A 27381-nucleotide genomic window follows, 5' to 3' on the forward strand; every position below is an offset into this window, starting at 1 on the left:
TATTCTCCGCTCGCCCCCACGCCCTCGAGGCCCCCGCCGCCCGACCCAACGGCGCAACCAGCCAGTGGCTCCCGCGGCGCCCTCCCGCACCGGATCGCTCCTTGCTGGGGCGGGACCTGGCCCGACAGCTCCGATCACTATGGTCAGTGGTCGTGGGGGGAGGCGGGGAAAGGGGAGCGGGAGAGGGAGGTGCGGTAGGCGGGGTCGCCGCCGTGGCGCTTGTGCACTCGCGGGACCGGGGTCGAACTCGAGGCTCGGCTTCCAGCTCTGGGCCCGCGGCGTCGGGACCCCGGGAATCCCGAGTCCGGACGGATGCTGGGGGCCCGCGTTCTTCCTCGGAAGGCCCTGCAGGGCCTGGAACGCGCCCCGCCACCCACCAGGGATGCCCAGCCACGGGGACCCAGCCCGGGCCCCAGGCCGCCCGCCCCCAGCGCGTTCATCCCAGGTGTCCCGAGGGTGACGCCGTGATGGCTCAAGGTAGGCGCTCTCGACTGAAATCAGGACAGGGAGGCTCCAGGGCTCAGGGTCGTCCCCAATTTGTTAAGTAGCCCCCCAGCCCTCAGCTCACGGCCCACCCATCCGACGGCTCAGCTATCAGAGACCCCCATCCCAAGCTCCACGAATGGACTTAAAGGTGCACGCGTGGCCGGGACACCGAACCTTCTCTGTCCTGCACATCAACACAAGGTTTGGCGTTAGCACCTCCGTGGAGAGGCTGCCTCAAGTTGAGAGACACGTGGATTCGGAGTTCAGGCAACGCAGAGACCAGAGGAACCCCTGATTCAGCCCTGTCTGAGCAGACAGATCCCCAGAGACCCTCTGAGCCAGGCCAAATGCGGGGACTGGGCAGGTGGGGAAACTGAGGCCCAAACAGGGACGCGACTGGGACTGATTGTGGTGAGCCTGGACCTTGAACCCAAACCTCTGGCCTCACAGTGCAGTGCTCTTTGTGTTAGTTATGTCAGCGCACCTTCTGGGTTTGGGGGAGGAGGAGGCAGGCAATCTGGAGGGGACTGGATGTGATGGCTGCCTGAAACCTTCCAACCCTGAGCCCCCTGTCCTAGGCATGCTCTAGAGTGTAAGGGTTGATGGCCCTTATGGTGGCTTGGGGTCACACAGCCCGAGTTCAAATCTCTACACCACCCCTTGGGGCTTTGGTTTGGTTCTCCTCCCGAGCACTATTTTGCTCATCTGTACAATGGGCTGCTGTGAGGACCACGTGAGGTGAGGCAGCTTTTCCTGTGACGACAGAGTCCTGTGTGCACAGCTGCCTGGTTGTTTGTGCTTTGCCTCCTCCCTCCATGTCTGGGCAGGGAAATGGGTCACCACTGCTGGATGCTGCTGGACAGGGCCATGGGTCAAAGCTTGGTCATAGCCAGATACGTTCTGAATGTGGTATGGGCAGCTGGGTCATCTGAGTAGGGCTGTTCTGTACAAACCAGCTTGCTGCTGGGGTGTGGCTGAGGTCTCTGGGGCATCTGGAAGCACCAGCTTCCTGCTTCTACCCAGTGCCCAAGGGTTTACCCGGCTCTGCTGCTCCTGGAAGGGGGCCCAGGTGTTTCTGCATCACCCCTTAGGGAGTGGCAGGAGATGGGGTAATAATGGGTTTAGCCACCCTGAATCGTGAAGCTGCCATGCCTCTGGTCACCACTGCATAGCAGAGAGCAAACAGGGGCGGTGGGGCTGGGACCTCAACTTTTGGCCTTTGTGCTGCACAGTGAGGCCTCTGACTCCGCCCTCCAGTCTGCCATAGACTCAGGGGACCAGAAGCTAGGTGGCAGATGGGGTCAAAAGCACCAAGCCCTCACCCGGCGTCGGCAGTTTTGGCTGCCTTGGAGAGGAATGAAGTGGTTTATCCACTAAGTAGGACATCTCCCTGGGAATCATGGGAAGCAAAGGCTGTGCAGGGTCTGTTCTCTTTCATTCACCCCAGCATTTATTGAGCACCTGCTGTTTGCCAGGCACCACATGGGCCCTGGGCTGCATGGTGTGGATGGTGGTGAGTGTGCTGTGGGCAGAGGAAACATCCTTGGAAAACACAGTCTTTTTTCCTTTCCCATTGCAGTCACTGGGCTAAGCTTGAGAAAAAGTCAGGTAGAAGACACAGCACCCTGTGGGAAGGACAAGGTCCCGGCACGTGGCTGCCAGTGGCAGGGGCTGTAGGTAGTGAGGTTTTCATGTTCACTCCAATGCATTTAATGTTGGGGGAATGGATGAGTGTCAGGCATAAACAGATAACCACAGAGCCCTTCTGTGCTTTGTTTTTATTTGTCCAACCAGCCTCCAGTAGGCATTCTAGTCAGGCCCCATGCTGAGCACTTATAAGAAAGACCTGGGGAGCCCTCTCTTAGGAGCTAAATGCCTGTTGGTCAAGCCATAGCTGGACATAAGCAATTCCTGAGCTGACCATGGCTTTAGAGGTCTGACCAAGGGTTTGGGGAGCACAGCGGGTACTCTGAGGCGGGGGTGTTAGGAAGGCTTCATAGAGGAGGACTTTGGAACTGGGTGTTGAAGGATGTATCCTTCAGAAAGGAGTAGGGGAATACATGCAGGCAGGGTGGGGCCAGCTTGCTTAAAGGCCTGGAAATATGGTTCAGAATGGGATATTCGGGACAGGATAGTGTGGTCTATGTGGGTACAGGGAGCGCCCGGGAGGTAAGGGAGTTGAGTCTGGAAAAGTAGGTGGGGTCAGAAGGTGCTGTAAAGGGCTTTGCCAGCTGCACTGTGGGTGTGGGGTTTTACTCTGCTGATGGGGAGAACCATACAATATTTTTGACAAGAGATGATTGACTTGGACGATCTCTCTGGCAATGGAGTGGACAGGGGCCTGGAGTGGCCAGGCTGGAGTCTGAGACCGGCTCCTCCATTGGCTCAGTCATCACTCACATGCATTTGTGGAGCATTACTGTGTGGTCGTCACTGGGGATCTGGTCATGACAGGCAGGCAAAGTCCTTGCCCTTATAGCGGTGACATTCTGGGGCACGGACACAGACAGTGTGCAAGTAAGTAAGTGAACCCACAGAATGCCCTGAAGAAATAAAACCAGGCAATAGGGCTGAGGGAAGGACAACTTGAGACAGTGGTCAGGGAAGGCTTTCCGAGGAGGTGACGTCACCCGAGACGTGAAGAGGCAGAGGGGCATTCCAGGCAGCAGGAAGGGCAGGCGCAAAGGCCTCCAGGTAGAAATGTGTCTTGTTGGAGGGACACAAAGAAGGGTCACTGTAGGGAGCTCAGGCAGAATGAGGTGAGCACGGCCAGATGGAGGAGGACCTGGGAGGCTGTCCTAAGTGAGGGAAGCCATCAGCAGGAATTGAGGAAGGGCGTGTCATCATCGGATTGACATGTTAAACAGCCTGCATTGGCTGCTGTGCAGGATGGTCAGGATGGGGCCGGAGTGGAAACCAGGAGTCAGTTGGTCAGACGTTGCAGCCTGGCTGGTGGAGAAGTGGTGCCAGCTCAGGCTGGACCCAGGAGCAGAGCTGATGGAGGAGGAGAGGAGGGGAAGAGGACTCCTAGGTCTCTGGTATGAGCTCTGCTGGCTGGAGGGGCCTTTGGGGGAGCTGGGGACACCGGGGAGAGGAGGCAGGGGAGAGAGGAGTGAGGGGCACAGTAATTTGGGGATGTTGGTCAGACATGTCAGTCGCTGGTGACTGACTGAGGCCAGAACTCCAGGGAGAGGGCAGGGCTGGCGACAAAGTTCTGAGAGGCCACCAGGAAGATGTACGAGTCCGGGTATCCAATGGGAGGGCCAGTATCTGAGTTCAGGGTCTGTGCAAGGCCAGCGAATAATTGACGCAAGGCGTGTGGGTGCCCAGGTGCTGAGCAACAGAGAGTGGTCTGAGTAATAGCCCCCCAAAGCTGTCCACGTCCTAATTCCCAGAACCTGTGACAGGGTACCTCACACAGCAATGGGGACTTTGCAGGTGTGATGACGTTAAGGATCTTGAGATGGGGAGAGTACCCTGAATCAGCGGGGTGGGCCCGATGATGTCATTACAAGGTCCTTATAAAGGGGAGGCAGGAGGGTCAGAGTGAGGAGACATGACAGTGGAAGGAAGGGATCGTGGCCCAAGGAATGCAGTAGCCTCTAGAAACTGAAAAAGGTAAGGAAACAGGTTCTCCCCAGAACCTCCAGAAACACAAGATAATAATAAATCCATGTTGTCCTAAGTTCCCGAGTTTGTGCCAATTTGTTACAGCAGCGATAGCCAACTAACTCAGGGCCCTAGGGCTCCCTATGTCTTTGGCCTCCACACATTTCTGATTACTCACCCCAATAAAAAGCTTTTGATCCTTCCACATATCCTTCTATTACACACCATACCCTAAAGTAGCCATTGAAAAGGGCATTTCCTTCTAGCCCCTGCACCAGCCCACTCTGGAGACCCCAGACTCAGGCAGGCAAGGCCGGGGCTGGAGCCCCTGGGAGCCTCTGGAGGCGACGGGGACCTTCTGAAAGGGGAGGTTGGCTGGCTTCCGGGCCTGCCCTGCTGGTGGGTGAGCCTGGAGGCTCTGGCCTCTACTGTGAAGGAGTCGGCAGCTTGAGGTCAGGCCACGCGATAGTTTTGGCTTCTAGGTGGCTGGGCCTGGTTAACGAGGCTGACTCACAGCCCAGGGTAGCCCTGCAGAGTGGCCTCAGCAAAACGCACCGAACTGACGGAGGGCCGCCATGGCCCGCTGGGGCCCAGGGGTGGGGTGGGGCTGTGAGAGGCCCACCAGCGCCTCAGAGCCTGGGCTGGAGGATGGGCACAGATGCACTAAAGGGTACGCTGATGAGGGGTTTATAGGCAGAGACGTGAGCCTGAGGCCTGGCTGTTGAGGAGGCATCAGGTAGTGACAATAATGGAGGGTGAGAGGATGTGGAAAGGAGGTAGCTTTCCTTCATTCAACAAACATCTCACCCCTGCTCCGTTCCAGGCCCTGGGATGGGTCCTGGGGAATCAGACAGGTGAACAGAAAAGTCTCAGATGGCTTGACAAGCTGTCCTGTGCCAAGAGAGGCCTGTGTGGCTTTGGACATTTAGATGGGAAGGGGGTCCAGGCCCCCCAAAATGCCCCATCCCAGTGATAGTGCGTCTCCTCTGTCCTTGGATGCTGGGTACAGGAATCCGCCAAAGGAGCTAGTTGTCAGAAGTTTGGAGTCTGTCTGATGTGGAGACAGGGGTAATCCTAGAAAGTCCCTTATTGCTTCTGGTGGTGAGCTTTGCAGAAATCTAATCATCACAAATCCAGCCGCGTTTCTCCAGCTGGAAAGGGGTTTGTGACGTCAGACTGCTCTGTGAGCCCGGTGGTCTTGGGCTGACGTCATTGTCTAGTCGGTCGGGAGGCTGAGAGGCTGCCCGGTAAGGCCCTTGGTTGGAGGCATAAAGTGAAAGTGATGAGCTCCAGTGACACTTTGTCAAAAACGATGGCAACAAATTGATGGAAAACTGGATTTCCATTTACAAAAATCCCAGTTAACGCCAACCTTTCAGCTGTGCACTATTGCGTAAGACCTGTCTCCTTGGGTTGTGTGCAGGTACCAGGGTCACTTACCTTAAATTATAAACTACAGGTGGTTTAACACCAATTCCTCTTCCATCATTGTCATGCTGGAATCAGAGCCATTCCTGGCGTGGGTTGGAGGCAGGGGTGCTTCACCCACTTGTCTGAGCCCTGAGTTCTCAGCCCTTCTGAGGTCCTGATTCTGGGTCAGGAGGCTTCTGATATCTCTGGATTGAGTTGAACGCGACTCAGAGCTGGGCTGCAATATGACCTGTCACCAGTAGGTGGTGCACCTGGCCAGATGTTCTAACCTTTCTTTCTAGCAAGTACTTGGCACAGCTTGGATGTTTGGGAATCGTTGGATGACTAAAAGAAGGAATGAATGAATGAGACAGGAAGGACAGAGGAGACAAAGGGACATGTCATACTCCAGCGTGAAAGTTCACTAGGTTCGAGGCATTATATTCTATAAGACGAATCAGTTTGGCAGGTAAAAGATGGTACCCCCTCCGTGACGGGGCCGACGGGACTCCCTGTCGAGGGAACATGGCATGCAGGATCCCGGTAATGTTGTCACACGTGCCTTTGGTGGGAAGGTAACGGTCACTGTGTCAGGTAACCACAGTTCAGAGGCTTTCTACTTGGTGAAAGCCCATCAGTTGCTTTTGAAATGGTCACAGCTTCGCTTTATCTTTCAGAGTGAAACATCTTTCAACCTAATATCAGAAAAATGTGACATTCTGTCAATTCTTCGTGATCATCCTGAAAACAGGATTTACCAGAGGAAAATCCAGGTGAGACCGAGGGTTGGGCGAAGAGGAGCCTAGATTAAATGGGCTGGAGCTGGGAGCAGAGGAGAAGGTGCCCCTTGGAAGGCAAAAAGGCTTACCGTTTGGACCGGGCCGCTGGGCAAATTCAAGGGCTCCCAGAATATTTTGATGTTGGGCTCTTGCCTCAGTGAGAAATCCTTTAGTTGCAAAAAACACAATTTTTTTTAAAAGCTAGACACTATCCTATGTACTTTATTTACTCACTGGGCCCTCATTACAACACTGTAAGGTCAGTACTTTTATTACCCACATTTACAGCTGAGGAAACTGAGGCACAGAAATTAAATGGCAGGCCCACGGTCCTACAGCTAGTGCATGAACGAGCTGGGGTTTGAACCGGGCAGCCTCATTGCATGAGCTACAGCCTTAATCACTCTGGAGGGAAAGCCCACCCCAGCAGGGCTACAAAAACGGGAGTTTGCCACACGGATGTAGGCACAGTTCCCAGAATGAGGACAGCAAGAAATGCCTGGGCGTGCTCCATCTGCCAGGCAGCAGGCGTCTGCCTCTCTCTGCACGCTGGCGGGACTGCCTGCTGCACCGCAGGGAGCAGTTCCTGAGGCAGGAACAAGGGCTGACAGCACACTGACTCTGTCCCCTGAAGCCTCCCCCCACCGGCCTGCCTCAGGTGGGCCTGTCATCTCCAAGCCTTCTCATGGCTATGGTGGGAGCAGGAACGGTGTGACCTCTTGAAAACCACTCTTGCTGTCAAAACACCAATTGTATCCCATGAGGCAGCAAAGGTGACTTCAAGCCATTTCAGGGGGAAATTGACAGCTAGGAGCAAAGCTGGAGGGGGTGGTGTGCGGTGGGCCACACCTTTTGAGAAATGTTTGAAGCGCTGGCCAGACTGCTTCATATGTGTGAGCAGGCACTTCCTGCCGACTCTGCAGCCCCCTGGCCTGCTATCCCGCCATGCTGCACCCCTCACTGCCTGTGCTCACACACGCCGCTCCTGCCGTGCACACCCTTTCTGCTCCTGAGCCCTGGTCCTCCAAGAAGCCTTCCCAGACGTCTGAAGCCTGGTATAAATGCCATTGCTCTGCGCTCCATCCCACCCGTGCTTCCCCTGTCCTTCTGTCCCCATCTTCTAATTGTCCATCTTTCCCCCTAGACTGTAGGCTGCCTGAGAGTGGGGCGGAGGCTCGGGTCACCTCCCGGCGCCTGACACAAGGACACACTCGGTGTGTTTTCATATTTGTGGGATGACTGACAGTTGGGAGATTGTGAAGGGGCAGGTAGTCCGACAGGAGGGAGCAGCTGTTACCTGGGGGACGTGGGGAGCCAGCCCTGACAGGACATAAATACAAGGGGATGTTGTCGCACATGTCCACATTTCCCTTTCTCCCCCACAGGAACTCAGCAAAAGGTTCACCGCGATCCGCAAGACCAAGGGGGATGGGAACTGCTTCTACCGGGCTCTGGGCTATGCCTACCTGGAATCTCTGCTGGGGAAGAGCAGAGAGATCCTTAAGTGAGTGGGGTAAGGGGCCGCGGGCAGGCTTCCTGGCTCTGAGGCTGTGTTCTTTGCTCTCCCTGAGGCTTTTTCCTTCGCATCGCCTCCTTAACCCAGAGTAAGCTGGAGGACAGCCTGGCAGCAGTGTGGATGTTCAGCGACGCCTAGCTGCCCGCTGTGTTGGAGGTGGGGGCAGACGAGCAGCCAGGGATGGCACCCATGACCTAAGAGTCACAGCACTCGGGGTTGATCTGTGGACCCGGTGCTAAAACCCCTTTGCTAAGGCAGGTTTCTCTGAGGCGGGATCCTTCTTGTGGGGCTGTCCTGTGCTCTGTAGGACGTTTAGTAGCAACCCTCATCTCCACCCACTACATGTGGGGAGCACCCTCCTCCCCAAGTCCTGACAATCAAAAATGTCTTCAGACATTGCTAAATATCTTCTTGGGGGGTGGAAAGTCAACCTTGGTTGAGAATTGCTAGGTTAAGGCCATTATTTCCTGTTCCAAATATAGATTCCCTCAAAGGGGATAGGAATTAAGCCACCTGTTCCTTAATTTGAATGAGTCGTTCATGTCATTTCCTGAATGACAAACTGGCTCAGCCCCTTTGGACAGGAGTCAGCTATCTCAAGTCACTCTCCTTCCTCATCTTCCTACAATCTTGCAGGTTCAGACAGTACAGTGCAGGGGTCTCCCCCACCACCAGTGTCCCCTGGAGTTGTGCTATGCAGATACCTTGGGCTCTGAGGTCAAACCTCGCTCTTACTTGCTGTGTGACATTGAGCAAGTGACCCAACCTCTCTGAACTTCCATTTCCACATCTGTAGAAAGTGGGTAATTTTGCATAGCTGCAGTTGTGATGCTAGCAAAGCCCAGCCCATGTCTCTGTCCCAGCCTTGCTTGCTGTTGTCTGTACCGTGTACCCTCCCTCCAAATCACCCTCCCTCCCTGTAGACATCACCCAGCAGGGTGCCACACGTGACCCTGTTGTAGGCCCTGGGGATGCAGCAGTGGAGACAAAACTCCCTGCCTGTGGAGCTTGCATCATAACAGGAGACGGTGGTCAGTATATACACAGTATTTGGTGTCAGATGGTAAGTGTGGGAAAAAGGCAGGGAAGGAGGCCAGCTTGTCCAGGGGTAGGGGACTGCAGTTTTAAGTAGGAGTTGGAGAGGTGAGGGGGGCAGGTCACATAGGGCCTCACGGGCCTTTTTAAGGACCTTGAATTTCAGCCTGAATGAAATGGAGCCACAGAGGGTTTGAGCAGAGCAAGGGGCCTGCCCTGCTGGCTGCTGTGTGCAGGGTAGACCTGGCAGGTGCAGCCAGGGAGCAACAGGGGATGTGCTCAGGGAGAGACCCGGAAGAGAGGTGATGATGGGGCATGAGCTGGTGGAGACAAGTGGTCAGCTACCATGCCTGTGGAGGTGGTGTGGACAGGACTCGCTCACGGCTCAGGTGTGGTGCGTGGCGCCTGAGCCTCCGGAGAGAGGGAGTCAAGGATGCCTGCCAGGGGTTTGGCCTGAGTTATCAGGACGGAGAAACCACTTGCTGCAAAGGGAGACTGGGAAGGTCTGGAGCTCCATTTTGACGATGCAAAATCTGAAATATCAGCGCCATCCAAGTGGGAATGTCCAGCAGGCATGGGAGAGTGAGGATGGTGTTACCCCATTTTACAGTTGAGTAAACTGAGCCTAGACAGGCTAAATGACCTGTCCATAGGGCCACACTGAAGCCGGTGTGGGCTGCGAGCCTGCACTCCAAGTCCCAAAGCCATAATCCCTCCCCTCAGCTCGTGGGGGCCAGTCCTGGCCTGTGTGTTTGCCCCCATTTACGTAGGCCTGTGTGTCACTCATCACGGTGTCCCGAGTGCCTGGCACAGTGGGGTCAGCAGTCATTGGTGAGAAATGAATGTGGGAATGCCTTGGAGGTTCAGGGGTGGGTGGCTGGGGAGGGCAAGACGATGGGGGCAGGAAAGCTGGGGAGGAGGGCAGAGCTCTGGGCATCATGGCCTCACAGGGACATAGTGACCAGAGGGGCTCACAGCAGCCCTCCTGGAGGTGCCTTCCCCACACTGCACAGCAGCAGAGCCTGTGGCCCAAAGCCTGAGTGATGGAACAGGGGCTGCGACTCCCAGCGCAGTGCTCATCCCCACCTGCCCTGGCCAAACCACTTAGATACCAGGCTGCCTGTGGGCAAAAACGCCCCACCCTCAGGTCTAGATGTTTCTGCTCCATGCCCTCCCCCGAAACAAGGCACCTAGGCCTTTCCAGGCTTTTCTTGTCTCTAGTCTCTTGTGAAAACTCCCCTCCCGTGTCTTCCTTGGGGTCTGGCCTCCCTCCTGGGGAATGGCTGTAATTCTGCCCGTTCCAGCGGGTCTCCCCAAGCCTGTTCACGTGGTCCTTCTTGCGTGGGATGTATCCCTCCGTGGATCACAGTCACTTGTTCTGTATCTCATCTCTGCTGCTGTGTCTTGGGGCCAGAGGCCGGGTGGGGCTCCTCGCCGTGCCCCCCCAAGGGTACCAGCACAGGTCCCAGAATGAGGCTGTGCCATTGGGGGGCTTGCAGTGGGAGCAGGGGCTACCCAGCACTGACAAAGCAAGGCCCACTGGAGCAGGTCTGGAGGGGTGCTCAGTGTTGGCGAAGGCTTGACGGCCTCGGGTGGGGAGGCGATTTGTGCTGTTAGCCGATTCCTCTGGTGTAAATACCCGTCATGACTGATTTTCAAGCTACCATCATGGGGGCATGGAGCAGGGAGTTGGGAGGAGATACACAATACACGCTCCAGTCCAAACTGAATTTCTACCATACATACACAATAGACAGTAAAAGCATAGATAATATTGTGTTTCCCCGAAAATAAGACCTAGCCGGACAACCAGCTCTAATGCATCTTTTGGAGCAAAAATTAATATAAGACCCAGTCTTATATTATGTAAGACCGGGTCTTAAAATTTTTGCTCCAAAAGATGCATTAGTAGAGCTGATTGTTCGACTAGGTCTTATTTTCAGGAAAACACGGTAATAAAACAATTAGGAATGATGTGTTTTGAATATTTATCTTTTATTGTAATTTAACTGAGTTTACATATTGATTTTTAAATAGTGGCTGTGTTTTGACATGCGGCTGGCAAAGTTCTTAAAAATGTAACAATTAATTAGCTCTTTTGAGTGGGGACAAACCATCACTAGCACACCACTTAGAAGAGCATCCCTGGCCAAGGAGACACTGGGTGCTAAAGGGTGAAAGTGCGGATGGGGAATGGCTGTGGGGTGGGAGGAAGGCTATGAGGCGGGACTAGAGATGAGGTTGGTGAGTAGGTAGGAGCCCTGCCTGGACGCCTGTGCTAAGGAAGGCTGCGGTAGGTCACTCTAGAGGTCCCTATGGACAAAGGACCAGGACAAGGGAAGGCTGGGCATGGCCCAGGCCAGAGATGGTGAGGATAAGGCAGGGACTGTGGAGACAGCAAGGAGCGACAGACCCAACAGACCTTTGAAAGGTAGACTCAACATGTCTGGGAGTGGGTGGGGATTACCTTGATTTCCTCATCTGTGAAACGGGTGTAATACCCACCCCCTGGGATTGTACATGATGAGGAAGACAGAATAAGTCAGTGGGTGGTCCATGTGGCAAGGTAGGGAAGTCCTTCACCCGTTGGTGACATACACCTTCTCAGGTGTGTGGTGTGGGGTACAGTGGGTGAAAGTAGGGCAACAGCTGACAATCACAGGAGCGCTCCCTGTATTTCCCCGTAAGCACCAGTCTACCCACCCCCTTAGGTTCAAAGAGCGTGTACTGCAGACCCCAAATGACCTTCTGGTTGCTGGCTTTGAGGAGCACAAGTTCCGAAACTTCTTTAATGCTGTAAGTTACCCCCGGTGCGACAGTTCAGGGGTCAGGGCAGACAGGAGTGTGCTGCCTGGAGCCTCTGTACAGCCCGTGGCTCTGTGGTTGTGCCTCTTGCTCTTCCCAGCTGGCGAAGGACTGAGGGTTGCTTCCTGCTTGTGGGACCGTGGCGGCAAAGGGAGCCCAGGGCCCTGCCCTCCCTTCTTCACGGCCATAGCTCAGGCGGGAGACCTCCCTTCAGCTTCCTTCACCCTATTCCCTCTCCACCCCATTAGTGAAGGAGGTGCGAGTGGAAGACTCTCAGTTCTGAATCTGTAAATAAAACTCCCACCCAGGTGGTGTTGGAGGGAGACCCCGACTGGTGTTTACTAGACTTGACTCTGGGCTAAGGCTCTTATTACCAAGTACTTGTAACCCTATTCCTCAGCCTTAGGTGGGATCTCAGATTGATTGATTCTGGTACCTCAGCCTGAGGGGTTAAAAGGAGAGGGAGGGAGCCCCTCGGAGGGAGGGGTCTTGCCTGTGCCTGTCCCGGCTCATGCCCGGTGGGGTCCAGTTCTACAGTGCGGTAGAACTGGTGGAGAAGGACGGCTCGGTGTCCAGTCTGCTGACAGCGTTCAACGACCAGAGCGCCTCGGACCGAATCGTGCAGTTCCTGCGCCTGCTCACATCCGCCTTCATCAGGAACCGCGCAGATTTTTTCCGACACTTCATCGATGAGGAGATGGACATCAAAGACTTCTGCACTCACGTAGGTCCGCAGGGTCCCAAGCTCTGGGGACTCAGCGCGCAGCCCTGGGCTCTGCTCCCCCCGCCCCCCTTTAGAACATGTTAGCATCAGCACCCCTAGCCAGGGGACCTGGGTGTCCTTCTAAAACATCCTACTTGAGCTCCCTGAACTGTGTGGCTTTGGGCAAGTCACTTTCCGTTTCTGGGCTTCAGATTTCCCATCTGAGAAATAAGGGTTTTGGACTGGACTGTTAACATAATTAAGGAAAAGCAACCCCGGAGTCACATTTGCCTCAAGATGTGTTTTATGATGTTAGGTATTAATCTGAAAGAGCTGCCAACATTTAAACATTGGGCAGTTTTCATGTGAAAATCTGGATTTCTTGGGAAGAATCAGAAGACCCAGTTCCCAGGCCTTATTCTTGCATGACAACAATCAGCAGGAGCCAAGTGGCAGCTGCCCTAGTTAGTAGGACATACTTGCCAGCTTGCACCATCTCTGCCTTTCCCGGTTGTCTCTCCAACATCCTGACTCACTTGCCTGGCCCTCTGTAAGCACTTAAACTTGACATCCCTTCATGCTCTGAGATTCTGATTCTGTGCATTAGTAAGCCCAAGCTGAAAAATTCCTGCCCCCCTTTCCAGATTCCTCATAGTATCCTCTTCTCACAAACAGCTAGAGGGTTTGGAATCAAAAAGATCTAGATTCAGGCCTTGCAACTCTAGTGATTTCTGTTACTTCCTCACCAAACCTCAGTTTCCTCCTCTGTAAAATGGGTGTGTCCACACCTACCTCATGGGTTGTTGTGAAGATTCATTTCCCAGTACAGAGGCTTTGACCCAGGACCATGAAAGCCAGGGTTGGACTTCTCATTTGTCCTCTGCTGCCCCTCCTTTCTAAACTGGGTTTTTCACTGTGACCTTTGCAGGAAGTGGAGCCCATGGCCATGGAGTGTGACCACATCCAGATCACGGCCCTGTCTCAGGCACTGAACATCGCCCTGCAGGTGGAGTACGTGGACGAAATGGACACGGCCCTGAACCACCACGTGTTCCCCGAGGCTGCCGTCCCTTCTGTTTACCTGCTCTATAAAACATCCCACTACAACATTCTTTATGCAGCTGATAAACATTGATTAATTTTAGGCCACGCAGTGGAACCTGTCACCTAACGGAACTGCGTTCTGAATGGAACATTCCGGCTTTTCAATTTTTTAAGCGATTTAGACTGTAGTTAGAAAACAGAAAATGTACAGCCTTTTGGGCAAAGTCACTGGAAATGAGGCCTACCAATTATGGAGTGTGGTAACTTGGCAATATTTTTAGTATTTATTTTCATGGAGAAGCAAATGCTTTCTAACTCCTGGCTAGGAAGCCAGGACCCCTGGCTCTACTCCCAGTTCCCTGAGACCTTAGGCAGGTCACCTCCTGCTCTGACCTGTTTCTTCATCTGGAGGAGGTTCCTACCAGTGTGGACAGTCTACTGTTGTATAAAACAAACCAAACAAACCAGGGTCCTCTGCTTTCTCTTCACCAGGGGCAGAGGCTCTCTGTAGGGGAGGAAAAGCTTAAGGTCAACTGTCTTAAGTGACTTACCAGTTCTATAAAAAACAATCATGTCCAATCAGCTGCCGGACTGGACTTTAGTGGGTAGCTGATGGAAGTGTTGGCCAGCTGGGGCCAACTTGAATGTGAGGGCTTCCAAACATTCATGATGGTGGTGTTTTCTTACCCTAACTTGAGGAAAAGGAGACTTTTATGCCAAAGTCTAGAAAGGGGCCTTCAGCATGAAGGCTGAAGTTTTGGGGGCCTCCTCTACCTCTCTCAGGGCCAGGACTGCCTGCCTGGCCCTTCAGGGTTCTGCTGCCAGCCCCACCTGGACAAAGGCTCAAAAAAGAGGGTCTGGGACCCAGAAGCTATTTCATCATCCGCAACACAACCTGGAAGTAGAATCTCGGTACTCAATCAGGTGGCACGTGTAGCCATACACTCCAGCTGAGGAGAGCAGACAAGTTTTGCAAATTGTCTTTGTCTTCTCTCCCCTTTCCCACTTCTGCTTGGTTTACGGACTGGCGAGAGGTTAGGTGGGCAAGAACAGAGGCAAGCCAAAGAAACTGGCAGTGGGGGAAGACCTCCGTGGTGGAAACTGCCTGGGCGACAAGGGCCCTGGCTGGCACCCTCCTCATTCATCCACGTGGACGTGCCCCTTAATCACCTCGAAGAGCCCTGGCTGGGCTGGGGCTCTGCTAGCAAGCTCTCTGGCTCTGTGGGAGGAAATGGAGAATGCAGGGTGTGGCGCTGCCCTGTGGGGCACTGCCTTAACCAAAGGCCTTCTCACAGGTCCCGGTCTGTGGGGATTTATCAGACCCGCTCGGTGCTGCAGTGCCAGTCTGCCGATGGCCGGACTGCCCAGGGCGGCTGAGAGCAGGCTGCCCCAGGTCTGCTACACACACTTCAGGTCTGTACCGGGTGTCTGCTTTTGTGAAGGCAGACGTCAGGGTGCTTTAATTCCAGGCAGGGACCCCAGGTTCCCAGCCTGCCCTCAGCTTGAATTTGGAACCAAGGGCTCAAGCTAAGTGATTATGTCACTCTTCCAAGGAATATAAATCTGACCCTGATCTGAACTGGTTCAGTGTCGCACCCGGCTCTGGGTAGGAGTGCGGGGGTCTGTGACAGTCACTGGAAGAGTGGGGGGAACACATGACATGATTTGTACGTGTCAGGATCCCCGTTCCTGGGCAGGCACACGACACTGCGCTGAACGTCCCCGGCTGCTCTGACGGGTTGTGAGATCGGTCCTGGGCCCCCGGGCAGGCTCTCAAGCACAGCACAAGTAGCACTGGCTGCCACGTCTGCACCTGTGGCTTGTGCAGCGTTCACAAAAGCCGAGCTTTCTCTTTGGCAGGCTAGCTTGTGGATGCTGTGCTTCCAGGCCCGAGGGCCCACCAGTGTTCATACGGGACCCTCTTCCCAGGAGAGATCCTATCTCTCTAGAGTCAGAATGCCCAAGGGAGCCAGGCCAAGTTGTTTTCATGCTCACCCTCTGCTTTCCCTTTTTTCCACAAAAACCACTGGCCAAATCCAAACCATTGCTCTCTTCCCGCAGATCTGATCTCTAAGAGAAAGCACTAGAGAAAGGGGAGTGGCAGAATTCAGTGAAACTTGAAGTACACACGCTCTAGCACTTATGATGGGGTTACCACCCAATAAACACATCCTAAGGTGAAAATCTTTTAAGTCAAAAATGCATTTAATACACCTATCGAACATCAGCTTAGCCTAGCCTACATTAAACATGCTCAGAACACTTCCATTAGCCAACAGTTGGGCCATTATCCTGAGTTTCATCTCAAGAATTGCCTTCCTTGGGGGTGGACGGTTAGTTCAGTTGGTTAGAGTGCTGTCTGTGCTTTTAACATGGTCGCCGGTTCAATGCCCACGTGGGTCAGTGAGCTGTGCCCTCCACAACTAGATTGAAACAACTATTTGACTTGGAACTGATGGGTCCTGGAAAAAAAACACTTAAATAAATGTTTTTTAAAAAATTGCCTTCCTCTTCTTACCACAACGAGACACAGATGGGTGTTTTACAGACACGACGGGATAAGAAAACACAAAGTACGGTATCTAAAAAGTGCTGGCGAGCGTCCAGTGTAGAGTACTGGTAGTCCACCTCCTGAACTGGTGGCTGGCCCACAGCCGCAGCGCGCAGCCGCTGCCCAACATTACAAGACGTATTTCACCCTATTAGTAGCGTGGGAAAAGATCCAAATTCGAACTGCGCTTTCTACCGAGTCCGTGTGTCACCTGTGCCGTTCCATAAAGTCAAAACGTCTTCAGTTGGGGACAGCCTGTAACTTGTTAAAACCCAATCATCTATGGAGTTACCCTGCTTGTCTACAGCAGCCAGTCGTGCTAGCAGTCACACTTCAAGGATGATTCTCCACCCCAGCCCACGTAGCCGTCGCGTTCCAGACCCAAAGCTGGAAGGAAAGCTGCTTTGACAGTCTGTCTTTATAATTGCATTTATCACTTTCATTCCAAAGGAAACTTTATAAATCAATGGGAATATTTAGCAACAAAAAGAACAAACTGTACTTGCTTTTGACTAGGTTCCTATTTCAAGCACAAAGGGGTTCTGGAGCCAGCCTGGGTTTGAATCTTGACTTTGTCACTTACTAGTTATGTGACCTTGGTCAAAAGACACTTCCCACGTTAATGAAATGGAGACAGTAACTACATATCACAGAATTATTGGTTAAAGTGGAACGAAGTTATGTGTGCAAAAACATCTACAAGACCTGACACATAGTGCTTTACAAATGGGATACTTCCCAACCTACCCTTCCCAAGGGGAGTAGCGGGACAGTGCAAGATGGGGGGACGTGTCACCTTGGCAGTGGCTCTGTGGATTTCCAAACAGTGGTCGAGGCACCAAACATAGTCCCACATTGAGCAGAAATGAGGGTGGCGGTGTGGCTCAGTGAGTGGCTGCCCAGGGGCCCCAGGTCTTGTGGGACATTGGCCAGACCCTACAGCTTCTCTAGGCAGCTTCGGTGAAAACATCTTCCCAGAATTAAACTGGTTTCCACAACAACCTTTGTCCTAGCTTCTTAGTTTGGAACCCGTGGGCTTGTGTGTGAGTAGATGGGGGGCTCTGTTTCGTGGAAGGTCCAGATACTCAGGAAGCCCTGCCCTTGGGCGAGAGGCATCCAAGGAACCACGGCCTCATGTGAGCTTCACACCAGGTCAGAAAGCAGGACTGCCTGGGAGACCGGCCTCGTCTTTGAAAACCTACCACCCTTAACATGTCACCCCACCAAAAACAGAAGAATTTGCTGTGAGAGAGCAAGGGCAGGCTGTCAACGGACATCAGTTGAGAGATCAGGCCTCTCCTGGCTCAGGTGCTGCTAAGGGACCTTGAGCTTCCTTAAATCTCCATCGTTTGGAAAATGGAGAGTCCCCCTGCCATGCCAACAGCTGTCACTCAGGAGCTGACCTCACAGACTAGGGCGGTTTTCTTCGGCTTCTCCTCCCCAGGTTACTGGTATCACTGGGGAGATAGTCTTTGGCAACATTGCTGTCTGAAGACTAACAGTTTTATGAACTTGCCCCAGGCCCACAAGGAAATGACCAGGTTCTATGCCCAGCTCTGCCACCTGGCAGAGTGTGAGCCTGAGCAAGTCTTAACCAGTGCCAGCTTTCTCAACTACAAAAAAGGATACCAAGACTTATGACTCAGGGCCTTGACGGAAACGAAACGATAACTACAGTAACTAACAGTGCCTGGTACTTGCTCAACACTCGGTGATACCTGAATCTGAGTTTAGGCCAACTATCCCGCTGCAGTTACCCAGAGGGGCTGAGGGAATACCGCTGCCATCCTACCCTATGACTGTGGCAATTGTGGCTACTCATCCAGACTGACCCAGAGAAAGCTGGGGTGGCACCGGGAGGTCATTGGTTCCCTCAGCTCACATTTACAAGCCCTGATTTAACCTGCAGGGCTGCAAGTGGTAATAAATCAGCCTCTGCTCTCAAGGAGCAGAAATGAGAGCAGAAGACAACATGAGTGTGGCAAGTACCGTGAAGAAGGTAAGCACGGGTATTTCGGGAACCCACAGCAGGACACTGCACTTTCTTGGGGGCGCAGGGACCTAGAGAACACGAAGCAGTGCTCAAGGAAGGGAAAGGCAATCAAGCCAAGGGAAAAGCTTATGCAAAGGTTTGGGACAAGGGAAGCGACCAGTTCTGTCACAGACGAGGGGAGTGGAGAGATGAGGCCAGTGAGGTTGGCCAGGGCCACATCCTGAGTGCCTCACCCCCAGACTCAGCACACGGTTCCCGGCTTCCCCACAAGTGGCTCTGGGATATTAATGAGGCCTGTTCTCCTGGAACCTGAGGACAGCGTCCTATTCCCTGCCCACCTCTCGGGGTGACTAAGACGAGTTGCGAGCTAGTAGCAGAGCTAAGGAGTTGCTATGCTTCTGTCTGGGGAAAGGCAGAAACACAGCTGAGGACCAGGCAGAAGTGACTTTACAGTGATCTCCATCCACAGCGTCCAGTGGGGTGAGACGCACCCCACGTGCATCCTGCAGCCAGAGGACTTTAACAGTGTCCCCCATATTCTGGCTAAAAACACAGAATGACATGTTGGTTCTATTGTTTTTAATAAGGAAACCAAGTTGAATCCACAAGAAGCCTGTAAACACTGAAATACAGAAGTACATAAGCCGCTGCACAGAACTCTTACTCCACAACGACACAAACCTGCACAGTCTCTCCCGTGATTGGGGCGCTGTGGAAGGAAAGGCAGGGTTTTCCATATAACCAGGGCACACAGACACAACGTGGGGTCACCAGCAGACTGACCTGTTACTTTGCACTTGTACTTGGCTGTGGCTCTTCCTGCTGCTGCCCTTTTGGTTTTGGCTGCTTCTTCTTCTGTTTGGAGAGGCAGCTCAAAGCAGACGCACCGTTTCTGGGGGCAGGTATGAGCACGGGCGGCTTGCCAGACTGAGTTGGGTACTTGGTTTTCAGGTCATTTTTAAACAGTGGTTGGGAGAGTAAATGGCGCAGTTCCTTCTTCAGGACCTTCATCCGCTTCTGTCTCCGACGCTCTTCTTGCTGATCAGCTTTTCCTCCTGGAAACAATACAAAATAGATCGTTATTGACTATGATTTGTAGAAGCATTTGATTTCCCTTGATGGATAGTACTTGTGATGAAAATTGTTTTGGAACTTGTTTGGAAAATTGTTTTGGGGAGATGGGGCTCAAAAGTTCTCTGCAAAAGCTAGTACGGCTAACTAACACAGTTTAGGAGGGAAACTTGGGGCCACTGTCCTTCACACCTCACAAAACCCTGTAAGACAGGCAGTATCTTCATTTTACAGTCCAGGAAACTCAGAGGTCATAGAGCTGGCTGTCAAATTGAGATTAGAAGCCACGTCTCTGGACTTGAAGATCTGTTTTCTTCCCACAACCCACCCAGTTGCTGCCTGGGGTTTGGCAACTCAACAGCTATAAACCCCTCAGAAGATAACAGCGTCTATGCAGCCCAGCTCTCCTGCACCTCCCACCAGCACTGGGGCTGCACATGTGGAGGCAGGCACAGCCACAGGACTCCATGCCAGCCTGGCCTCAGGAAGAGAAGCCAGGGCTTCGTACAGCTGCAGCTCAGGCCCCAAGCCCAAGCCCCCAGGAGGACCAGCTCACTGTCATCAAGCCCAGTGGTTTGTTCCTGGCTTCCATGCTGAGCTGACAGCAGTAAGTCTGCCTCTGAGTTTCCTGGCTTTGGCACCGAGATGCCAACATCCGAGCTGAGCCCACTTGTGGGCTGGCAAGAGCACTGGACCTAACTCTGGTGCTGTCAGTTCCAGATGTGGTTCTACCACTTAGACTCGGGAGCTTTCCTAGAGCAGGGACCACACAGATTCACCCCTGAATCCTTAGCCTCGGGCCCAAGTTCAAAGTTGGGGCTTAGTAGGTGGTGAAGCTGTTTTCTGCACAAGTTGCTTCTCTTCTGTGAGCCTCTAGTTCCCACCTGTAAAAGGATAATTTCTGCTGTTTATGTCATGAGACTGTGGAGAGCAGTTGAGATGCTTCGTTAGCTTGGAAGACAGGTGTAGTAGTAAAAATCATGACAGTAAGTAATGTACCAAATACTTTCTTCTTGCCAGTATCTGCTGTACGCACTTTATACTCATTAACTCACGCCATCTTCACAACAACTTCACGAGGCAGGTACTTTACAACCTGCGTTTTCTCTATGAGGATAGCCTAGAGACAACAGAGACTACAAAACCTGACCTGGTAACATAGCCAGTTAAGAGAATGGCCAGCGCTCAAACACGGGCGGTCTGGCTGCAGAGCCTGCCCCGATGTCACTGTACCCCACTGCCTCTCCACAGAGGGACGTAGCTGACAGACGAGACAGAGGGAACAAAGGCTGAGGGCTTTAGGCTCATCTGAGACTAGGGCCTGTCACAAAGAAGGAAAGGCATCTTGCCAATTTTGACAGGACCCATGGTAGTGAGGAGGTTCCAACAAAAGTTGAAGGGAAAAACAAAGGGAAAAAAAAACCCAGCTGAACGTACCCTTGCTCAAGTCCCATCCAGCCCACCACGTACCCTTGTACATTTCTTCATCCAGCTCAATCTCAAGGGCAGCTGCTGCCTGCTCAATCCAAGAATTGTGCAGACAAGCCTGGAAGTTCCGATACTCAGCTTTCTCAATCTGTCGCGCTAAACCGATTCGCTCCTGGAGGAAAGGAACAGAAAGTGTTCATCTGACTGAGGGTTCAGGCCTCTGGGAAGCAAAGTCTCATTTAAGTTGTGTTTTTTAAAACGCTCTTGAGATCAGTGGTCTCTGATAAAAACGCAGATGGCAATCGCTACATGTGAGTGTGTACACACACAATCACAAGAATCAGCTTTCCAAACAAGCCTGAAAAGCTCCCCTTGTAGGTCCACGTCATTAAGACCGCCCATTTACAGGTGTCCAAAGGGAACACTTTCCCAGGCACCTCAGCTGGCTTCCATAGCTGAGCTGAGACTCTGAAACACCCCAACGGCCCTGAGTTAGGCCCCAGCTCTCAATCACAGGGACAAAAACTCACAGAACTGCCTTCCCTCTTTCACGTTGTCCTTCGCCAAAAACATTTCAACTCTCCCTCTCATCAGTGTTGTAGTCAGACCTCAGTAACAACACACACACACACACACACACACACACAAAATCTTGTGATGTGAGTGGGGGAAAAGGGGTCAAGGAAAGCCAGGTGGCCCCTAATCCTCTTTACTAATGCGAATTCTCTGTAATCTCCAACTTTCTATCTTCATCTCCCACCGTATTTCCCCACATAGCTAACATTCCCTTTAAGCCTGAGGAGACAACAGTCCTTGAGCTGTTCCATACTTTCGCTCCCTCAATTACTGGAATTTCATCTCCTCGTCATCTCTGGACATCTCGGCCTGCAGGAAGCTCGGAGGGAACCTCATTTCCTACCTGTATGACCAGGTGCCCACCAGTCTCCAGTGCTCCATTTGTACCTGAACGTTAGCATGGGATTGGCCTATCTCACAAGCCAGGGGACCTCTGCGGAGAGTCCACCCCTATCTGACACACTCTAGTCCACAGTAGGTAGTACCCACTCAATGAATGCCTGCTAAGATAAAATATAACCCCAAAAGTAGGAATTATTGGCGTCTGCTTTAGGAATGTGACAAACCTTGAATGTCTGCCTAGGTAAGACATGCTGACCTCATTTCCCTACAACCATCCCATGGGATGTCCAGGCAGCAGGGCCCACTGCCCTTGTCCCGAGGAGGGGGTGGGGGTAAAGGCTTTAGGGGCACACAGTGAAAAAGGGGCTCAGAAAGAAAACTTCTCACTTTTGGCCACGCACCCTTTCTCCCTCATCGCAGGTACAGTGCCCCCATTCCCCTCCCTTTTAAAAAATGAATCTCTGTTTAGCGGCTGGCAGAACCGTTACTTGGTTTCCAAGGGTTTTACTTCCAAGCTGAGGTACAGGCCCTCCCCTTATCAGCCCTGGGCTTTTGACTTCTTTTACCTTGACGGCGTCCATGCACTTTGTCTGCACAGGGAACAACGGGATGTCCTCATCTTTCTTGAGGGTTTTATAAATCTTCTTAAAGTTGATCACGTCCTCAGGCCCAATCAGCATCAGGCTGAGACCGTCATTGGTGGCACGAGCAGTTCGACCACTACGGTGGACATAAATCTCTGAGGTGCGAGGGACCTGCCAAAGGAGGAACTGGGCAGTCAACATGTGGCCCTCAGCAAACACTGCTCTCCCCGCAGGGCCAGCAGCCCAACGCGGGACTCTCCGCCCTCAGCCAAGCAGTAGAAGCCTCCGCAGCACTGTGGCCCGACCCAGCCCTTCTCCCTCAGTCCCAGGTTTACTGCGGCCTCACTGTGTACGCCCGCCCTCCCAGGCCCGTCCTGGTTCCGGCCCTCATGACACTCAAGTGGAAAATGGCAGCCACTTCTCATTTGGTCTCTAATCCTCCCCACTCTCCCTGACCCGGCCCAAAGTTGCCAATATCATCTTCCTGAGTCAGAGCTCTGACCTTCTGTAATACAGGGTCTCAGCTCCCGCTCCCAGCCGGTAACCGGAGGAGATGTTGAGGCCGAAAAGCAACAACAATGGAGCCACAGATAGGGGGTTCATACCACTACATTCTCACTGGCGGCTGGGCGAGACACAGGAAGCAGGAACACACAACCCGTACCATCTGCAATCCGCCATCCGCACTTGCTAACCCCACTTGCTAACGCAGCCACGGCAGTTATATACAAAACAACAGTGGCTAATGTCCAACTGGTACCAGCTGATGGCCATCAAATAACCGAGCCAGCACCTTTCCACATGAGGCCGAGAGCCTGGAAACTGCTCTCCTGGCCGTCCCTACACCATCATACCCCCTCTAAACAACTCTACTGGCTCTTCATTAACTCTGCATGGATAGTTGATGATTTTAATCACAACCAACATTTTAATTATAATGCAGGCAATTCTAAGCACTCTGCATGTATCATTCCACTTACTCCTCACAATAATATGAAAACGATGCTTTAAGATGATCCATATCACAGACCAGGAAACTGAAACACACAGATGTTAAGCAGTTCCTCCTAGGTTATCCAACTAAGGGGTGGAGCCAGGATTCGACCTGAAGCAGTCCAACTCCAAAGTCCATGCTAACCCCTGGGCTACGTGGCCTCTACTCCAATACAGACTGGATATGTCATCCACAGAGAAAGTGGCATGGGTGCTACAACCTCTCCCTCCACACTCACCGCACACACCACTAATCAAGAACAGTCTTCTCCACTGAGCCCAGATAACGCTCAATATCTTTTCCAATGCAGTGCTCCAAGCACCACTGTGAATGGTTTATAATGGTGCTAGAAATGAACTGTTTGCCATTCTTCAGTTTCCTCTACCAACACACCTCCTCTTCTCATTCTCAGCCAACTGCCCCCTTCCCATGTTCTTTCCTCCTTCCTTTCCTACCTCTGCATGCCCACATCCTCTCCATCCTTAAATGCCAAGTATCTTTTAGAAAGCACTTGCCAACCTCCCAAACTAGAAGTTACCTCTCTCTCCCATTGTATTTTGTAACCTTCTACTATCTTCTGCCTTAAATTACGGCTGTCGTCACCTCATCTCCTCTAGAGGATCTCCTAGTTCTTAGGGGCTGGAAATGTATTTTGTTCATCTGGGTATCTCATACAGCTGACCCAGCCTCTTTACCAAAAAGAACAATAAAGATTTGGTAAACTGAATTGCCACCCTAAATTTTTTTTAAAGCATAAAGCACTAAAAAGGAGAAACAATAATGCCAGAATAACTACCATTTATTGAGTACTCACACCGTGCTAAATGCTTCATTGGCATTAGCTCATTTCATTCTCATAATAATCCTACAGGGGAGGTGGCATCATTACTCCGTTTACAAACAATGACATTGAAACAAGAGATGCAGGTCACATGCCCAAAGCTGGCCAACTATGAAGCAGCCAACAAGCATCAAACCTCAGAAGTGTGGCTCCACCCACCACCCTATGCTAATATTCACTAGGGGCATGCACTAATGTCGCTATCAACAGCAGCTAGCATTTATTAAGTGCTTACAATGTGCTACACGGTTTTCTAAGCTCTTCACACGAAATAACTTATTTTACTTAGTTAGAACTTTAGAAGTAGATACTATAATAACTGCCATTTAACAAATGAGGAAACTGAGGTAGAGAGACTAAAGAACTTGCTCAAGGTTACACAGCTGGGATTTAAGCCGAAGCAGGTCTTACCTACCACACTTTTCTACTTCTCTGCACCAAGGTAACCACTTCACATCCTAAGCTTATTATCTCCATTTCATGGAGGAAACGAAGACTGTCACCTGCCAAGATCATGTAGCTTGCTCAAGTCAAAGAGAGCCAGGCTCTGACATCAGACACTACCAAGAGGTTATGAGAATAAGTGTCACCACTGTGTTCCAGAAGTGGCAGCAGCTGGCCAATCACTAGACGTCAGTGGTCTTCTCTGCTGCATGAAGCTTCGGGACTGACAGCTCCTCCTCCAGCGCCCCATCTTTGCTTTCAAAATTCCCCACTTGATGCTGGGAGATGCCTACAAGTTCCCTGATGTCCCTACCTGGTAATGAATGACATGCTGGACTTTAGGAATATCCAGGCCCCGAGCTGCCACATCTGTTGCCAGGAGAACACAACTGTGGTAGAGAAAGAAAGCTCATTAGTAACACCTGTCACTAATCAAATTCTTCCCATCTGCTGAGTACTCTAAACACTACCTCCTTACAAACACTTCATGACACAATGCTATTTTCCTCCTTTTTACAGATTTAGAAACTTAGGCTCAGAGAGATTAACTTCCCAAGGTACATACACGGCTATTCACTTGTGGAGCCAGGATGCAATCCTGGGTCTCTGACCACAGTCACCAAGCCACGCTCTGCAATACCAAAGACCACCTCAAGCGAATTAGTGAGGCCACACATATTCTAGGTCAGCGACCTCATCTCCTCTCACCCTCCACTTACTCACCTCTGGTCACATACATGTCCTTGCTCTTCCTCAAACATGTCAAACGTGGCCTTGCCTCTAAGCCTCTGCACTTGCTATATCTTAGGTCTTTAAAGGTCTTCCTCAGATCATTCCCATTTCCTTACTTTCTCTATTTATTCTCTGCTTAAATCTCACCTTAACAGAGAAGCCTCCCTGACCAAACACCCAGTCTGCACACTCCCCACATAACTTTACTACTTAGCACTTAGTACCACGTGATAACTACCGTGTTTCCCTGAAAATAAAACCCAGCCAGACCATCAGCTATAATGCGTCTTTTGGAGCAAAAATTAGTCTTATTTTACTATAAGACCCGGTCATATATTAACTTTTGCTCCAAAAGACGCATCAGAGCTGATGGTCCGGCTGGGTCTTATTTTCGTAGAAACATGGTATATACTTACTTTTCAATTTATTACTTCCCTCCCCTGGAATGTAAACTCCATGAGACTTCGCACTATTCACTGTGCTATTACCAGCCCCTAGAGCAGTGCCTGGTTCACAGTAAGAACTTGATAATATGTGTGGAATGATGTTTCTTAACATATGTATAGTTTGAGGAAAACTGAAAGCACTTGAAGCCTGTCTTAAAAACTTAAGATTCTATGGGCCCTTTAGGGTCCCCACTCACTGTGTCTCTGAAGTAGGTCTGCAGAATGTGATGCAAAGTAAAATTTGTAAAACATTAAACCACTGCTCTAAGTCAAAGTCAGCAAACTTTTTCTGTAAAGGGCCAAATAAATTATTTTTGGTTTTGTGGGTGATAATCCTATTGAAACTACTCAACTCCGCCGTTACAGTGCAAAAGCAGCCATAGATAATACATGAACGGGCCTTGCCGTGTTCCAATAAAACTTTACTTACAGAAACAGGCAGTGAGGCAAATTTGGCCCATGAGCCATAGTTTGCCAATCCCTGATCCAGTCAACTACTAACTCTACCTACCAACATTCAATAAGGGAGGTAAACCAGACACTTGTTCTAGAAATTAATCGTCCTGACAAAAAAACACGGTGGCAAATGTCAGTTTAAAATAGGCCTCAATCGCCCAGGCCTTTATCTTGACAATCTGCCCCTGCTGCCTGAGCATCAGCCTGTCCCTAAAGCAGATGGACGACAACAGCATGTCGGGCACAGCATGAGCTCTGGGGTCTGCCAGGCTTGTCTGAGGCCCAGCTCTGCCAGGCTGAGAAACCTCAGGCAAGCTGATTAGCTTTTCTAGATCTTACTTTTTTTCATCGATAAAATGAGAATAATGATGACAACTGGTAAATATGAAAGCTAACTTTTAGCAAGTACATACTAAGTGCCAGGATTTGTTCTGAACACTTTATGTGCATAAATTCATTTAATTCTCACAACAGCCCTCTGAGGTGGCTTCTGTTGTACTACTTATGAGAAAACTGAAACACAGAGAAGTAATTTGACCAGCTAGAAGTGGCACAGCCAGGATTTGATCTCAGACAGTCTATTCTGCTTCTTAAGAACACTAGAAGTGAATGGATGTGACAGGTTACCTAAAATGCCAGCTCCGTACTTAATCTACTGCTAAGTGTTCAATAATGGTTGGTATTACTGTCACCATTACTCATTATTAAGGAAGTTTCTTTTCTGTTGGGCATTACTAAGCGACCTCTAAGTTGGGCATTACTAAGTGAGCCTGCCTCACACGGCACATAAAAAAGGATACCTTCTGCTGATAAGGCCCCCATGACAGAAGGTAGCTTCCCACCATCTCCCCACCATCCCAGCGACCTTGACCCAACGGCCAGACTGGGCTCTGGGCGCAGGCCTGACTTACTCTTCCAGACGGGCAAACTGCTCCAGGTTCCTGAGCCTCTGCTTCTGGTGCATGCAGGCATGCAGGGTCAGGGGCATGATGTCCAGGGCTTTCAGCAGCCCAGACAGGCGTTTGATGCAGGAGATACTGTTGGCGAACACTAAGGTGCGGCCTGGATGCTGCATCAGGAAGTAGTACAGATACAAGTCTTTCTCGTCATTCTCACAATGGATCTTGGTCTCTGTCAGCGTCTCTACCGTGGCCTCATTTCTTGTGAGGTCAATGACCTTGGGCTTGCTCCTCATGCCAATCTTCTGCATAAGGAGGTCAAGTTTGGCAGTTTTGTCAATTTTCTTAGTGTGCTTCTTGTGGAGGATTCGAGCAGGAGCTTGATGTACCAGGGTCAGTGTGGCAGAAAAAACAAGAGTCTGTCTCTTTGGGTTGTACTGGGAATCACTGAGCATCTCTAGCAGCTGGGAAAGCTCAGCAAAGTGGCCTTTCTCAACCATCCGGTCTGCCTCATCGATCACCAGGCACCTGTGGTGGGCCAGCGCACGTGAACTGGTTAGTAGCAGGTAAGAGGAATCATGTACAGCACTCTACTACCGCCCCACCTTCAAAACACACACACACACCCACGACCACC

General features: G+C 51.6%; 2 protein-coding genes across 5 annotated transcripts in view; one reads left to right on the forward strand and one right to left on the reverse strand.

Moving 5' to 3' along the window:
* Positions 1-13478, forward strand: OTUB2 (OTU deubiquitinase, ubiquitin aldehyde binding 2; the record flags this gene model as incomplete). Its single annotated transcript, XM_081047619.1, has 6 exons — positions 1-142; positions 6183-6278; positions 7670-7788; positions 11547-11631; positions 12170-12364; positions 13272-13478. The coding sequence occupies exons 1-6, from the start codon at positions 140-142 to the stop codon at positions 13476-13478; spliced, it is 705 nt and encodes a 234-aa protein (XP_080903745.1). The 5' UTR covers positions 1-139.
* The window catches only part of DDX24 (DEAD-box helicase 24), a 23884-nt gene continuing 7316 nt past the window's right edge, over positions 10814-27381 (reverse strand). For 2 of the 4 annotated variants that reach the window (XM_081047595.1, XM_081047596.1), the window contains exons 5-9: positions 26757-27272; positions 24525-24600; positions 21915-22103; positions 20473-20602; positions 18496-18986 (exon numbers count right to left, since the gene is read on the reverse strand). In XM_081047595.1, coding sequence (XP_080903721.1) covers positions 18718-18986; positions 20473-20602; positions 21915-22103; positions 24525-24600; positions 26757-27272 — 1180 coding nt within the window. In that variant the 3' untranslated portion in view covers positions 18496-18717. Of the gene's footprint in view, positions 13893-15615; positions 15850-18495; positions 18987-20472; positions 20603-21914; positions 22104-24524; positions 24601-26756; positions 27273-27381 lie in introns of those variants that run through there. The other 2 variants (XM_081047597.1, XM_081047598.1) reach the window with 2 other exon arrangements.

The sequence above is a fragment of the Rhinolophus hipposideros genome (assembly GCF_964194185.1).
Source record: "Rhinolophus hipposideros genome assembly, chromosome: 5".
NCBI classification, from domain to species: Eukaryota; Metazoa; Chordata; class Mammalia; order Chiroptera; family Rhinolophidae; genus Rhinolophus; species Rhinolophus hipposideros.